This window comes from Nyctibius grandis, chromosome 15, assembly GCF_013368605.1.
Source record: "Nyctibius grandis isolate bNycGra1 chromosome 15, bNycGra1.pri, whole genome shotgun sequence".
Classification (NCBI taxonomy): domain Eukaryota; kingdom Metazoa; phylum Chordata; class Aves; order Nyctibiiformes; family Nyctibiidae; genus Nyctibius; species Nyctibius grandis.
The window spans coordinates 12,983,589-12,996,399 of record NC_090672.1 but is presented as its reverse complement, the minus strand read 5'-3'; the positions used below and the strand labels follow the sequence as shown (position 1 = coordinate 12,996,399).

The 12,811-nt window shown below is 60.4% G+C and overlaps 1 protein-coding gene across 3 annotated transcripts in view; it reads right to left on the bottom strand.

Annotated features, from left to right (window-relative positions):
* Window positions 1-10,905: 10,905 nt before the first annotated feature.
* Window positions 10,906-12,811, bottom strand: part of TBC1D16 (TBC1 domain family member 16) — a 30,940-nt gene continuing 29,034 nt past the window's right edge. For all 3 annotated transcript variants that reach the window (XM_068413132.1, XM_068413131.1, XM_068413135.1), the window contains exons 11-12: window positions 12,181-12,327; window positions 10,906-11,722 (exon numbers count right to left, since the gene is read on the bottom strand). In XM_068413132.1, the coding sequence (XP_068269233.1) occupies window positions 11,477-11,722; window positions 12,181-12,327 (393 nt within the window). In that variant the 3' untranslated portion in view covers window positions 10,906-11,476. The remainder of the gene's footprint in view (window positions 11,723-12,180; window positions 12,328-12,811) is intronic.

Below are 12,811 nucleotides of genomic sequence, written 5' to 3'. Positions count from 1 at the left end.
CGGCGAGGCTGCAGCGCGCTGGTGGCAGCGGCGAGGAGCTGCTCAGCTGCCCAGCGAGTTGCGAAAGGACCGAGATGTTTTGTGCAAGCTTTTCCAGTAGTCTTCATCCACTGGAATCACAAAAACTTCCATCAAAAAATAAACAGTGCCAACGTGCTGCAAGCCCCAGACAGCTCGACTGTCGAGCTGCTCCACAAAATCAAACTAGAAGCTACTGGAGTCAGATTTAGACACAAAAACCCAAGTAAAACACATTGAACAAAGGTTCCTCTGCCACAAAAGCCACACAGGGCACACTGGTGTCCTGCACACAGGAGCTGGGATGGCTCTGGCTGGCCCTGGCTCAGCTGTAACAGCCTGGAGGTGGCTCTGGGGTTTCCTCTCCCCTTTCCATTCTCCAGGTACACGCTGCAGAGAGCATGAGGCAGTCGGAGGCTCCAGGACGTCTTGCTAAGGAGAGCAGGTTGGGGTGGTGGTTTGGAAATGCCATCAATGGAGGCACCAGGAAGAAATTCTCCTCTGTGGCTCCCCTGGGCTTCCAGAGGGCCTTTCCCCCATGCGACTCTCCAACACACTGGAGAGGAGAGCAAGAAATTCCCTTTTTCTTAGGAGCCAGGCTGAGAAGCCGCAGCTCATTTCACACCGAAGGGGCACGGACAAAAGCCTCCAGGCAGATACTTCCACCATCCCAACAGACAGAAGCCTGGCCTCTGATTGCACTCGTTAACGAGCAAAACCACCAAACTACTCCTCATCCAGTGAGTCAAAGCACGAACCTCCGGGAGGGTCCTTATCCCTTTCTAGGAAGGGAATCTAAGATTCATATCTGGTGCAGACAGAGTCTTGCCCATGCAAAGGAGTCACTGGGCGCAGGGGTTTGGCCCACGCGGGCTGATGGTGGGATAAGGACAGTTAAGCCAAGCTTCAGGGAAGCGTTTCAGCCGGAGCTCCTCGGGTCACCGCAGCTCTGCACGGGCAGGCAGGGAGGCAGCCGCGCTGGGAGGGCTGGGGGTTTGAAACACCAAAGCATCGTCTTGACATTTCAGTAACCAAACTCAAAGATGATTGAAGCAGCTCTTACCTGAAGTTTCTTTTCAAAGCATCACCTTTCAGAGAACATTAAACACAGGGAACACCAGCCCCAAAAACATCCTCAGGAGATAAAGCACCACCTGAACCTCAGCAAGAACACACACTGCTGGAATTGCCATGTGCTGCAGAACCTGATTCCTCCACCTCAAGCAGCTGCAAAGCCAGCCTGGTCTGCCCGCGCCCACGGGGATGCCAGTGCCAGTGTCTGCTGACCCCACATCGGGCTAACCCACATGAGCAGAGACAGTCCCGTGGCCGTTCCTCCCTGCTGAGCCTCTGGGTGCTTGGCGCTGCTTCCCCCTCTCGGGCATGAGCTGGGCTAAGCCCCAGGAGAAAGGGTTTCAGCTGGGCTTCCTGGGGCCCAGTGAGCCCAGCGGTACAGCCCGGCTGCCCCGTCCCGTGCACAAGCTCTCCCGGCTCCCACCTGTGCAAGCAAATCCTTCTGGGAGGGAGGAGTATCCATGAGACCTTTCCCAGCTGCAGAGGAAAGGGAGCTGCTAGTGCCAAGGTATTTAAGTGCAGAGATTAATTGATTGATTGATTTGCTAAGATTCCAGCTGAGGAGAGTGTGCCTGCACCCAGGTGCTGCCATGAGCTGCTCCTGGCACATGGGGTGTGGGGAGAGGAAGGGGAGTGGGGAAAGCTGCAGCCCTCCCGTGTCAGGCCCTGTGTGGTGGGTACCATGCGGGGTACCCGCTGCCAGTACCGGCTCCTCTGGCAGAGCGATGAGGCACCGCGTGGCGCTGACCCAAACTGACACCCCGGCCTCCCCTCCCCGGGCAGCGCGGTGATGAGACCCGTAATTGCCCACAGACAGAAGTGATAATTACTGGTTTGGGCTGGGACAGCTGGAGGAGCTGCAGGAAGAGGAGCAGGCGAGGGCCTTGTCAGCACACGTCCCACCTCATGGCACAGGAGTGGCACATGGTGGAGGCTGGCACCCGGGCAAAGCGCTGGTGGTTGCGGCAAATTGCCCTTCCCACGGCAGAGCCGAGCCCCGGGCTGAGCTGCCACCGCACAGCAGCGATGGGGACCTTGGGACTCCGCAGCTCTGGGGGCTGGGAAACTCCTGGGGGCCCTTCGGTGTCCCCAGGGCTGCGGCGTCCTGGCCGGTGGCCAGCGGGGCGTGCGGGGGGCTCCCGTGCCAGGGCGGCTACAGGAGAGCGGCGGAGCTGGTGCACGTGGTGAGGAGCGAAGGAGCGAGCCCAGGAAGCGAAGCATCTCTCGCGCTGCCCGAGAGACAGCTGGAGTTCCCAGAACCTGCTCAGCATCCCCAGGGGAAACCAGACAGCGAGCGGCAGCCTAAAAATAGCTGCGCAGGGCACATGCACTCGCCTGAGAGAAGGGGAAGTGAAAAGGGAGGTGGTCTGCAGCTTTCCCAGGAGCAGCCCCCAGCCCAGCCGCGGCCCTGCATGGGAGGGACCTCTCCACCCTTCCGAGGGACAGCAGCTCTGTCCCTTTGCCCGCTGACTGCTCTCCCGGGCCATGCCAATCGCTTGCTGCCCTTTCCCCACGGGTGACTCTCAGCACTGCAGGGTGGCCGGTGCTGAGCCCCTTGCACAGCACCACTGCTGCGGCCGCTGCCGGTACCCCCTGCCAGCCGTGCTGCGTCCCCTGCTCCAGCCCTGTGTGATTCTTGCTCGGGTGACAACAGTGCATCCAGTCCGTGTGTGTGTGCTTGTGCCATCCTGGCAGCTCATCCTGGGCACACGGTGCCCGGAGGGTCCAGCCTTCCCATGGAGGTGCCGTCCTGCTGCTGGGAAGACGCCGTTCCCGTTAAAATATCCCCGTGAATGACAAGCAAAAGGAGGGGACTCCGTGGTAAGGTTTCCCCTGCCCGGAGAGGTCCGTGCCTGGGGGTTTCTCAGGCTGCAGGGCTCTGGGGGGAGCGCCCTACTCTCGCCGTGCTGCTTTGCCGCTCTCCCTGTGTGAATGGCAGAGTGTCCCCTGCGACGCCTTCACCTGAGCATTCGGCATGAAACAGCATCCGAGGGTCAGGCACCGGCACCCGCAGAGCCCGGGACAACGTCAGGAAGGGACAGGACCCCAGGGCAGGATCCCAGGAGCCCCATTTGGGTCCCTCAGCAGACACTCGGCTCTGTGTAACCAAACCCAGGCAGCCCAAGGAGGGGCAGGGGTTGGAGGAGCCAGTGTAACCAGTCAGCGCCCAGTCTGTGCCTCCCCAGCAGCGCTCGCCCAGCTCCTGCGTGGCTGTTCCCAGTCCCCCACACCTGATATGAGCCAGTGCGCTCACAGCAGCGGCCGGGAGCCCAGTGCCTGCTCTGCCCTATTCCAGGTGCACGCGATGGACTTGCAGATCATCAACCTCCTGGTTTAAGGAATTTATACACCGTGCAAACCGCATCCAGGCCGAGGGCTGAGCTCCCTGCGGCAGCGGAGCAGCCCACGCTGGGTGCTGAGGCCCCGCGGGCTGGCAGGAGCGGGGGCACAGAGCAGACCCTGACGCCGTGTGACACACGGCTGGGGGCTGCCTTGGGTGGAGGGCACCCACCCTCGGCGGTTCTGCCCTGCGAGTACAGATGGGCTCCCACCCCCCCGGCAAACGTGTCCCCTTCTAATGGGCTTAGCGCAGCTCGACTGGGGCTGGACTAAGCAGCTTTAGAGCAGAGAGCTCTGGTGCCAGCGTAACGCACGGCGGGCGGGCAGCACGGCCCGTAAATCTTTCTGGAACCTTTGAAAACATAAATACTTGGTGTAATCCACCGAGAGGACGAAGCGTCAGGGCAGTTGCTGGGCTGGTGACATTGTCTTGCCACCAGCCACGGGCTCCAGCCAAACGTGCCGCGGCGATGCAGCGAGGGCCGGGCTGCTGGGGAGCTGCGCCGCGGCCTCGGCTCAGGTGCAGGGAGGATGGAAACGGCCTGACCACAGAGCCGCGCACGCTTCCTCCCTCGCAGCAGCGGCGTGCACGCAGGGGAGGCTCCCCAGCCCGGCCGCTCGGGCGTGAGCCAGCAGCGCCCTGGTGAAACCGAGACGCCTCTGCCAACCGCCGCGCTTCGGGGCCGCAGGACGCCCGCAGCGGGTCTGCCGGAGGGGAGCAGCACGGGGGCCACAGCCCCTCGCTCCCGCGCCGCAGCGCTCGGTCGAGTTGTGGCTGCACAGTGTCCCCATCCGTGGTGCGGCTGCTGGACCCATCCCAGCAGCTCCCAGCTCACACCACGTGCCTGGAGCAATGATCCCACAGCGATTTGTGTGAGGACAGACCCCAGAGCGCAGCCCCGAAGCCGCCCGCTGCACGGCCACGACGCCGTGTGCCGGCTGCCCCGTGGGAACCAGCGCTCCTGGGACGGGCAGGACGGCCTCGTCCAGGGATGGGGACATCGAACTTCACCCCAAGCGCATTTCCCCGCTCCAGGGGTTTTCCAGATTTTGTACCCTTTGGTTGCTGCAGTCTCTGGGCTGTGTGTGGGGGTCAGCTCACCCATGCTCGCACGCCGGGGCTGGGGCGAGTCTGGGACGGGGACACGCGGGACAGCTCTCATTGCCGTGTGTGCACACATGCTCCACGTCACCAACACTGTCCGAGGGCAGCCCACGCGCTGCCCGCTGGCCACTGGCCTGTCCCCGAGGATTTACTGCCCGTGGCCAGGAAATACAGCAAGTGCAGCCTGCTCGTGCTGCTCGCGCTGGAGGGGACGGCCGGGAGTCCCAGACCGCCCTCGCAGCCTTGCCCAGCTCCTGCCTCCGCTCCCTTTTCTGCCCCAACGCCCGCGCTGGGTTTCCTGGGCCCCCGGCGCTGCCCGGTGAGGTGTCACACGTGTCCCAGCCCGTGGTGACCCGTGGTGGAGCCTGGGCTGGGTGTGCAGCGGGGTGAGGAGCTGCTGGAGCCCCGCGGTGACAGGCAGCAAGGCAGCAGGCAGGAGCCCGCTCTCGGGGTGACTGCGTGGGGACGGCCAAGTCATTTGGTTCGTGGCACACCCCGTGTCACCGGCGCGGCACACCCTTTCCTCGGCTGCAGGCTCCCCCAGCCCTGCCCGGGTACCAGGCGGGAGGAGGGTTCCCAGGGCTGGGGCGCCGGGAACCCGTTGGCAGCTCAGTTCTCTGCAGTGCTGCGAGCGAAACCGGGACTGGGGCCCTGCCCGACTCGGTGCGAGCCGTGCCGTGCTGGTCTGGGGCATCGCAGGGCTGTGGGGACCGTGTGGCTCGGGGGGGACGTGCGAAGTGTCACTGTGCACACCAGCGGAGTGGCACAGGGTGGAGCACGAGGCAGGGATGCAGGGTTGTCTGAGGCAGGGATGGGGGCTGTGAGGGGCAGAGGGACAGGGATGGGGAGCTGCAGGGTGCTCGGGGAGCCCCCAGGTGAGCGGGGTGCTGCCGACACGGGGCCCTTGGCCGCTCAGCCCCAGCTCCCCGCGCGTGGCCGGCCGGGGCAGCCCCAGGGAGGCTCCCAGCCCCGCGTCCCCACAGCCCATGTTTGGGCCGCGGCTGCAGCAGGGCCATAAAAGGCAGCGTGGGGAGGGCGCTGGCGCTGGGCCCGCTGCGTCGGGGCCGCCGCGCTGGGGGCGTCTCGGGGAGCTGCCACCGGGATTTGGGGCCGGGGCTGTGCCAGGGGCTGCGGGGCTGCCCCGCAGAGGGGATGCTCCGGGCCTCCCCCAGCCCGTTGCTGCCCTGCAGAACAGCCTGTGCCCCGCTGGCTGATTCATCTCGTGCCTTGGCTGCTGCTTACGTACGGCCACTGCTCGTTCCTGCCTGAACGGCTAAATTAAGCCCAGCAACAATGGGCCATCGATTATCCCATTATATTTCCATCGGGCCTGACTTCACAGCCGGCTCCTGGAGGGGCAGCACACGTGGCCCTGCCAGGGGCTCAGCTCTGCTCTCCAGAGCCCTGATGCTCCAGGCACCCCGGTAACGCCGGGTCCGTGGCCCCGCAGCAGCCGCTGCCCCGTCCTCTGGCAGAGCCCGTACGCCAGCAGCGAGGCACCTGCAAGGGGAACGGCCCCGGTTTCGGGGGATCCTCCTCATCCCCGGAGGGCTCTTGGGGCCCCCCAGCTCTGGCCAGCTCCAGGCTTGCTCCCACCGTTTGCACGGGCCTGGGGGCCGTGTCCGCTCTGCCCCCCGCTTTCTGTGGGGCTGTATCCCCTCCCAGGTCCCACTCCTCCCCTCGTTGCTTCCCCCTGGCCAGCCACAGCAGCACTGCCTGCATCTTCCTCTCGTGTGCTGCCTGTGAAGCCCAGGAGAAGCCCAGTGATGGGGTCCTGCGGGCCTCCCCATCCCATCCCATCCCATCCCATCCCATCCCATCCCATCCCATCCCATCCCATCCCATCCCATCCCACACAGGGGAACAGCCCCAAGAGCACCAGGTCTCAGCTGGCCGTTTCTTCCTGTGTCACCAGTTTCAGCCTCGTTTGTTCCGAGTCTTTTTATTACCCAAACTGCTGACGAGCGATTTTCCAAGAAGAGAAAGGTCAGCACATGCAGACCCTCACCGACTGCCCTGCGGCACCCACCCTCCTGGCCGGGCTCCGGCTCGGCTCTGCCCCACACCTCCGTGATGCCCGTGAGCACCCAATGCCCCGGAGCATCCTTCCAGCAGCAGTTTGCAGGAGAAGGGCTGGGTCAGGCCGTGTTTGTGGCAGCAGGAGAGGGGTGGGCACCCCGGGGTGGTCCTGGGTGACCCAGGCAGTGCAGTGTGGAGTCCAGGGAGGGCCCCCAGCCTGCTCCCTGCGTGGGGCTGGGTCGGTCGCCCACTCGCCGTGTGCTGCTCCTGCTCGCGGGGGGAGCCCCGAAGCAGCGCAGCGGAGCGGTGACGCTGACGCTGCTGTGTCTGTACAGGGATGCTTGGGGGATGCTTCGCCTGCAGAGCTCCTACCTTCGTCAGCAGCTGAATTCCCTGCTCTCACTCACTGGCAGCTCCTTAACCCTTCCCTCCCAGCTGCCTCGGCCACCGCCAACGTTAGCCAAGCACCAGCCGCAGACAGGAGCAGCTCGACTTGTTTGTGGTTCCTGAAAGACAAACCCAGGGGATCATCCTCGCACTCTGCTCAGCTTCCCTCTGCCCCAGGCTGGATCAGCCGTGACAGCCACGCTGCGACAGCGGGGCACGGCGCCGGGAGCAGCGGTGATGGCCACCGCCTGCGAGGCGCGGGCAGAGGGCAAGCTCTGAAAAGATCCTGCTTTTTTTTCTTAGAGAACTTCAGTCTGCGGAGGAGGAAAGTGAACCAGGACCTCACACGCCCACCGTGAGGGATGCGGGACGTGGTAAAGAGCCCAGCTCGGCAGCAGGCACGGCCCGAAGGGAGGCCAGAGCTCAGCTCTGTCACCCAGAGAGGTCTGGAAGTGAGGCAGCTCGGACCTTCACAGCAGAACTATTTTTCAAAGCCCTTTTTAAGCTTGAACTAAGAGAGAGTTGCTTTTCATAACTAGAAGAAATGAACTCCAAAGAGCAGCGATTTTTGGGTACTTGGATGATGTTGAAGCTCTTGGCTGAAGCACAAACTGCAATAAAAATGGCCACAGAAATATTTAAGGAGCTTCCTCTAAATTTCCACCCTTGCAGTTCGAGCAGCCCGGTTCTGGAGCAGGGGAGAGGGGAAAGCGGGGGTCCTGGTAGCTTTTGGGGTGCGACTCACTTTGGGAAAGGACCGGGCACGGGGCTGAGCCACGTGCTGCGGAGGGTGGCTTTCCCCACTGGTCCTCCGGTGGCCCTGGGACGGGGACTCCCCCAGCCTCTGCTTTTCTCCCCGGGTGGTGCGAAGCCTCATGTTTAATGAGAAGAACACACGGCACACGGAGCCTTCCCTGAAGCGCCGAGCACAGGCAGGGCAGGGCTGGGCCGGCGCCCCAGAGCGGGATGTGACCATGGACTACGGCCGGCCAGACTGGTCTGTTTTTATGACCCAAGCGGAGAGACACGGGGATTAATCAGCCAGCCCACGGGCGACAAGCTAAGTTGGGTTTTAAATTCTTTGGTGCTTGTAATAACTCAGGTGAGTCTCTTTGTTCTCGTGAACTGTAATTTTTCACGTGACAGCCAGCGTCCCTCGAACACCACAGCCACGTCCGAGCACACCCCGCGCCGGGACGCGAGGCCCAGCCAACCCCGCTGCCTTTTTGCTCCACTTCACCTGCTCACACGGGTCTCAGCTCCCCAGAGGCAGGCGATGGGGTTCCCTGCTGGGATTACGAAGCAGCAAGGACTCCATTTTCTTTTCCTCCTGCTCCCCTTCCCCGGGCACCGGCAGGCAGGAGGATGCGTCGGCTCAAGGCGGAGCCTGAAGAGGCTCACGCTGACCATCACCTTTGCGAGGGGCTGTTTTTGGCTGCTCGGCTGCAGCTCAGTGAACGGGCCAGCGATTCAGGAGAGGAGCCACATGAGGGTCACTGTTTCTAGGATCCACTTTAGTACTTCGCAGGGGCTAGAAGCTTTGCTGCTTTTGTGTTCCTTGTTCTTCTTCCAGATGGCAAAGAACGTCACAAAGGAAAAGGGGATTTTGAGGACAGGTCAGAAGCACCTCGGAAACGTGCTGCCCCATGTGACATTTGACCTGTTGCCTTTCTCTCACTGCAGAGGAATCCCCAGGTTGCTCCTGACCCTACCCCAGCTGCTGCCGGAGGGCTCCAGGTTGGCTCCACGCACCCTCCCAGCCCCACACCTCCCACCCACAACAAGCTCGGAAGTCTGTGGGCATCCATGTGAATTCAATAACAGCATCGGGAGTTAGTGAACAGGCTGACACTGGAATCAGGTCGCCCAGGACGTGACCGCTGCGGGGGGCAGCCGGGTTATCAGCCCTGTCTCTTTATTTCTCTGACTGCTGCAAGCGGAGGTCAGCGCACAACAGGAGCTTGGGGAGCTCCCGAGGGTGAGCACGAGGGCTGCTGCAGTAGAAAGACACCTGAAATCTCCCGCTGGCAGTGGGACCACAGGGGACAGCAGGCAGAGGGGTGGCCGGAGGGGTGGCAGCCACGCCGACCCCGTCGACGTGCGCCCACGCAGCTCAGCACCACTGCAAACAGAAAAACCAGCTTTTTCCACGTGCCGGAGAACTGCAGCGCAGAGTGTTTAACTAAATAAACCCTGAATGATTTCCACATTGCTGAATGACATTTTAATAGTGGAAAAATAATGCTCAAAATTATCTACTTCATCTCTTCCCATTGTCTTCTACTGGCCGGGAACGACTGCTGCAGCAGAACCAGCTCCGCATCTCCTGGTTCGTGTTTCCCGGTGCCTCCCGGCCCGCTGCGAGCAGCCGGTGAGCCCAGGTGGGGTCTGCCCGTCCCCCGTCCCCTGCCCAGAGCCCGGCAGAGCTGCCCCAGCGCAGCCCCAGCACCCAACACGCCTCTTCCTACGGCTGCCAAAGGACGGGCTCAGGCTGAGGGGACGGCGTCTAGCCGAGTGCTGTCCCCCGACTCTAAGGCACGGCACCCAGCCCGTACAGCAACGTACCACACAAACGCCTCACACAAACTTTTATTGTTCACTGAAGCATTATGACTCTCGAAGAACTCCCTGCTCCCCAGCAGAGCAGCCACCAGCCCTTGTGCGAGGTGTCACCTCCTCAGCCCCAGCACGCACCCGCAGCCTTGGCACCTCTCGAAGCCAGGCTGTTCTGGGGGTGTGCGATACTGCAGCGGGTTTCACTGTTGTTCTCATCCAGGGGAAGGTTTTCACCCTCTGAATTAAAGGCACACAAATCAGGAGCCAAACGGTCCTTCTGCCACCCAACAGCCAGCCTTTGGCGCGGTGCCTCCACAGGGCCAAGTCTTTTACCCCGTACGAACGCAGCTTGGTCTGGGTTGGTTTCACACAAAGCGTCCCAGTTGCCAGCCTCCCTTCCCAGCAGGTACAGGGCACGGGGGCTCCAGAACAGGCCCTGGGTAAGGCCTCGCAGAAAGATTTTGAAAGAAATTTGCTTGTCAGGTGCAGGAACCTGCTGCAGCACCACGCACGGGGGTACGGGGCTTGCCACGTGTGCCGCTGACAGGACACGTTTGCCTGAGGGATGGGCAAAGCTGAGCGGTGAGCAGAGACTTCGCACCCTGCCAAGCCAAGACACAGTCGTGTAAGAGAAGCAGCGTGGCTGAAGTGAGAGGGAGCAAGAGGACCGGGAAAGGCTGCAAGACGTCAAACGCCGCGCAGAGGGATGCAGCAAAGCCGGCCCAGCCCGCTGGCACCTCATCTCCTTTTTCATTCTTACACGGAACTCTTCCCCCAGCTCCGTTTGGCACAAACGCTGGCTCAGGACACACCTTTGGATGCCACTGAATTTGGTAAGGACATTTGGCAACAGGGCGGTGCTCCAGGCCCGTGCTCCAGGCCCCAGCTCCACTTAGGGTTGGCAAACTTTATAGAAGAGGGGAAACATGCTGTGCTTTCAAAAATACTTCAAAGGAAACCTTTATGAGAGACAGAGCTCAGAAAAACGACTGCAACAAACCAAATTTCCTTTTCACTTTGGGATGGGGAAGAGCCTAAAGCCTCCTTGGAGTGAGTCTGCTACAGCCTATGGCAAGGACCAGCGAGGACAGTGACTGTTCAGTAATTGAGAAGAGCCAAAGGAAACACGTTGGGAAACACACTGGGAACAACAGACGCCCATAAACAAGTGTCTAAAGTCTGTAGTTGTCAGCATAAAGAAACAGCTTTGCTGTAATGCCACGACGAAGTAAACTTTGAAAGGTGTCTACGAAATACTCTAAAAGCGGCGCTTTAAGACCTGTGACTGTACATTTTCTGTACAAATGTAAAAAAAATCATGCCAGCCAGTACAGCATATAAAAAAGGCGAGAGACAAGACCTTTAGGCAACCAGTTCTTCCTCGCCAACAAAGCAGACACCTTCCCTGCAATCCCAATAGTCTGCAGTTTTATTTTTGGCAGATTATAATTAAAATGGTCTTTATGGCTTTAGAGAGAAGCCACTAAGCTGCACGTTTTGGTTGGAGCAGAGAGCGCGTGTGTGTGGCACGCTCCGGACGAAGGGCCGTCGCAGAGAGAGCTCTCGCCACAGCTCTGCTCCTTCCACCTGACCCACAAACGCTGCTGGTTGTACTTGGCTCTCTTTAGTGTTCTCATTTCTCATCAGTAACAAAGTTCTGGTTGCTAACCAGTCCAATCCCAGAGGCAGAATAAAAAGTCCTTGTTAAGACCTAGAAAAGCTTCATGTTTCTAACAAAATCCAATCCGAACGTGTGCAAACACTGTTCCTGCTTTGATGCACTTCGTTCAGGTTCCACCACCAGTGCACTGGAGCTTGCCTTCCCTGTAGAGCGTTTCATTCCTCGTCCATTCTCCACCTTTCAGTCTTCTCAGGAGTCTTGACAAGCTATCCCTCCATTCTTGTCTTCAACATTTTTCCCTGTGCATATCCTTCCTGCCCGTCCCTCTTCCGCTGTCACACCCTGTTCCTCTACAGCTATTTTCGGAAAGCAAAGACGTCCCGTGTTTTCAAGCCTCTCTTGCCTTCGCTTCCTGGTTTAGGAGAAGACACTTCTGCCAGCCCCCCATAGGGGCAGCTCTCGGACTCGGGGTGGTGGCCGGAGCACTCCACCGCGGGGATGAAGCCGCTGTCCCACATCCCTGTCCCACAGAGCTTGCACAGGTCGTGCAGGCTGCAGGGGATGCGGGGGAGCAGGTGGAACTGATAGAGCAGACTCCTCGCCTGGAGGGGACAGAGAGACAAAGTCATTCCCTCCTCCCCAGGGGCCGGACAGGGAGAGCGGGGGCAGCCCGTGGCCTCCAGCCCCTTCCTCCTCTTTGGCTACCTTAGAAGAGTCAAAGCCAAGGAGCATCCCTCCAGAACACAGACCTGAAGGTTAAACGAGGCACCAGGGACGCTGCCAGCTCACGGGAGCTGCCACACGCTGCAGCACGTCCCACGGCCTGCAGTCACCGCCGTTTCCCTGAGCACATGCAAGGGTTATCCCACCCATACCACAACCTCCTAAGCACTCTACAACCACTTCCTATTGCCACAAAGCTTGTTCCCAGGCACACAGCAGCACCCTGCCCTCCCAGGCTCCAGACAAGCAGGGGGATACAGGAGATGCGGCAGATTAATCGTCAGTCCCGGATTTTCTCCGTGCTCTGACTCAGCCCACGCCAGCCCACGGGCATTACCTTCCTGAGTACGAGCTCCCCGTTCATGTGCATAGCCAGGTTGCTGAAGTGCAGCAGCATCTGGTCGGTGGGCAGCTGTTGTTCAATGACATCGTCCCCATAAATCACCACGATGGCCACACAGATGAAGAGGTGGAAATAGTCAGTCTGCAATGAGAAAAGAGGGGCTGGAGCAGAGCAGGTGGAGGCAGCGCTCTGACTTCACCTCCCCACCCTCCACAAGCATGTCCTTCGCAGGGACTTTGTGCTCCTTCCAGTTTTGCCTAGCGCTATTCAGAAAGGGAGTTACTGGTGAATTCTCTTGCCTTTAAGAGTGCAGGAGCAAGGTTTGGACCACAGCTTTCAAAGCAGACTAGTGATTTTTGGGAAGACATTGTCCAGCTGTGTAAGAGAAGTCTGAACTTCAGAAGAGGATGTTCAGCACTTCCTGAAAAACCTCCTTTGGAATCCTGGACATGCTCAAGCAGGAGAGGCAGGTGTCCATCCTCCTGCTACAGAGATAAACCTCTTCGACTGCTACAGACCCTCTGTAACACCTACTTATTTTGGATACTTTTCTACTAAGAGCCTTTATGGAAATTCTGCAACGCAGAGTTCAGCAAAGGACACGCTGCTGCCCGGGGCGCGCTGT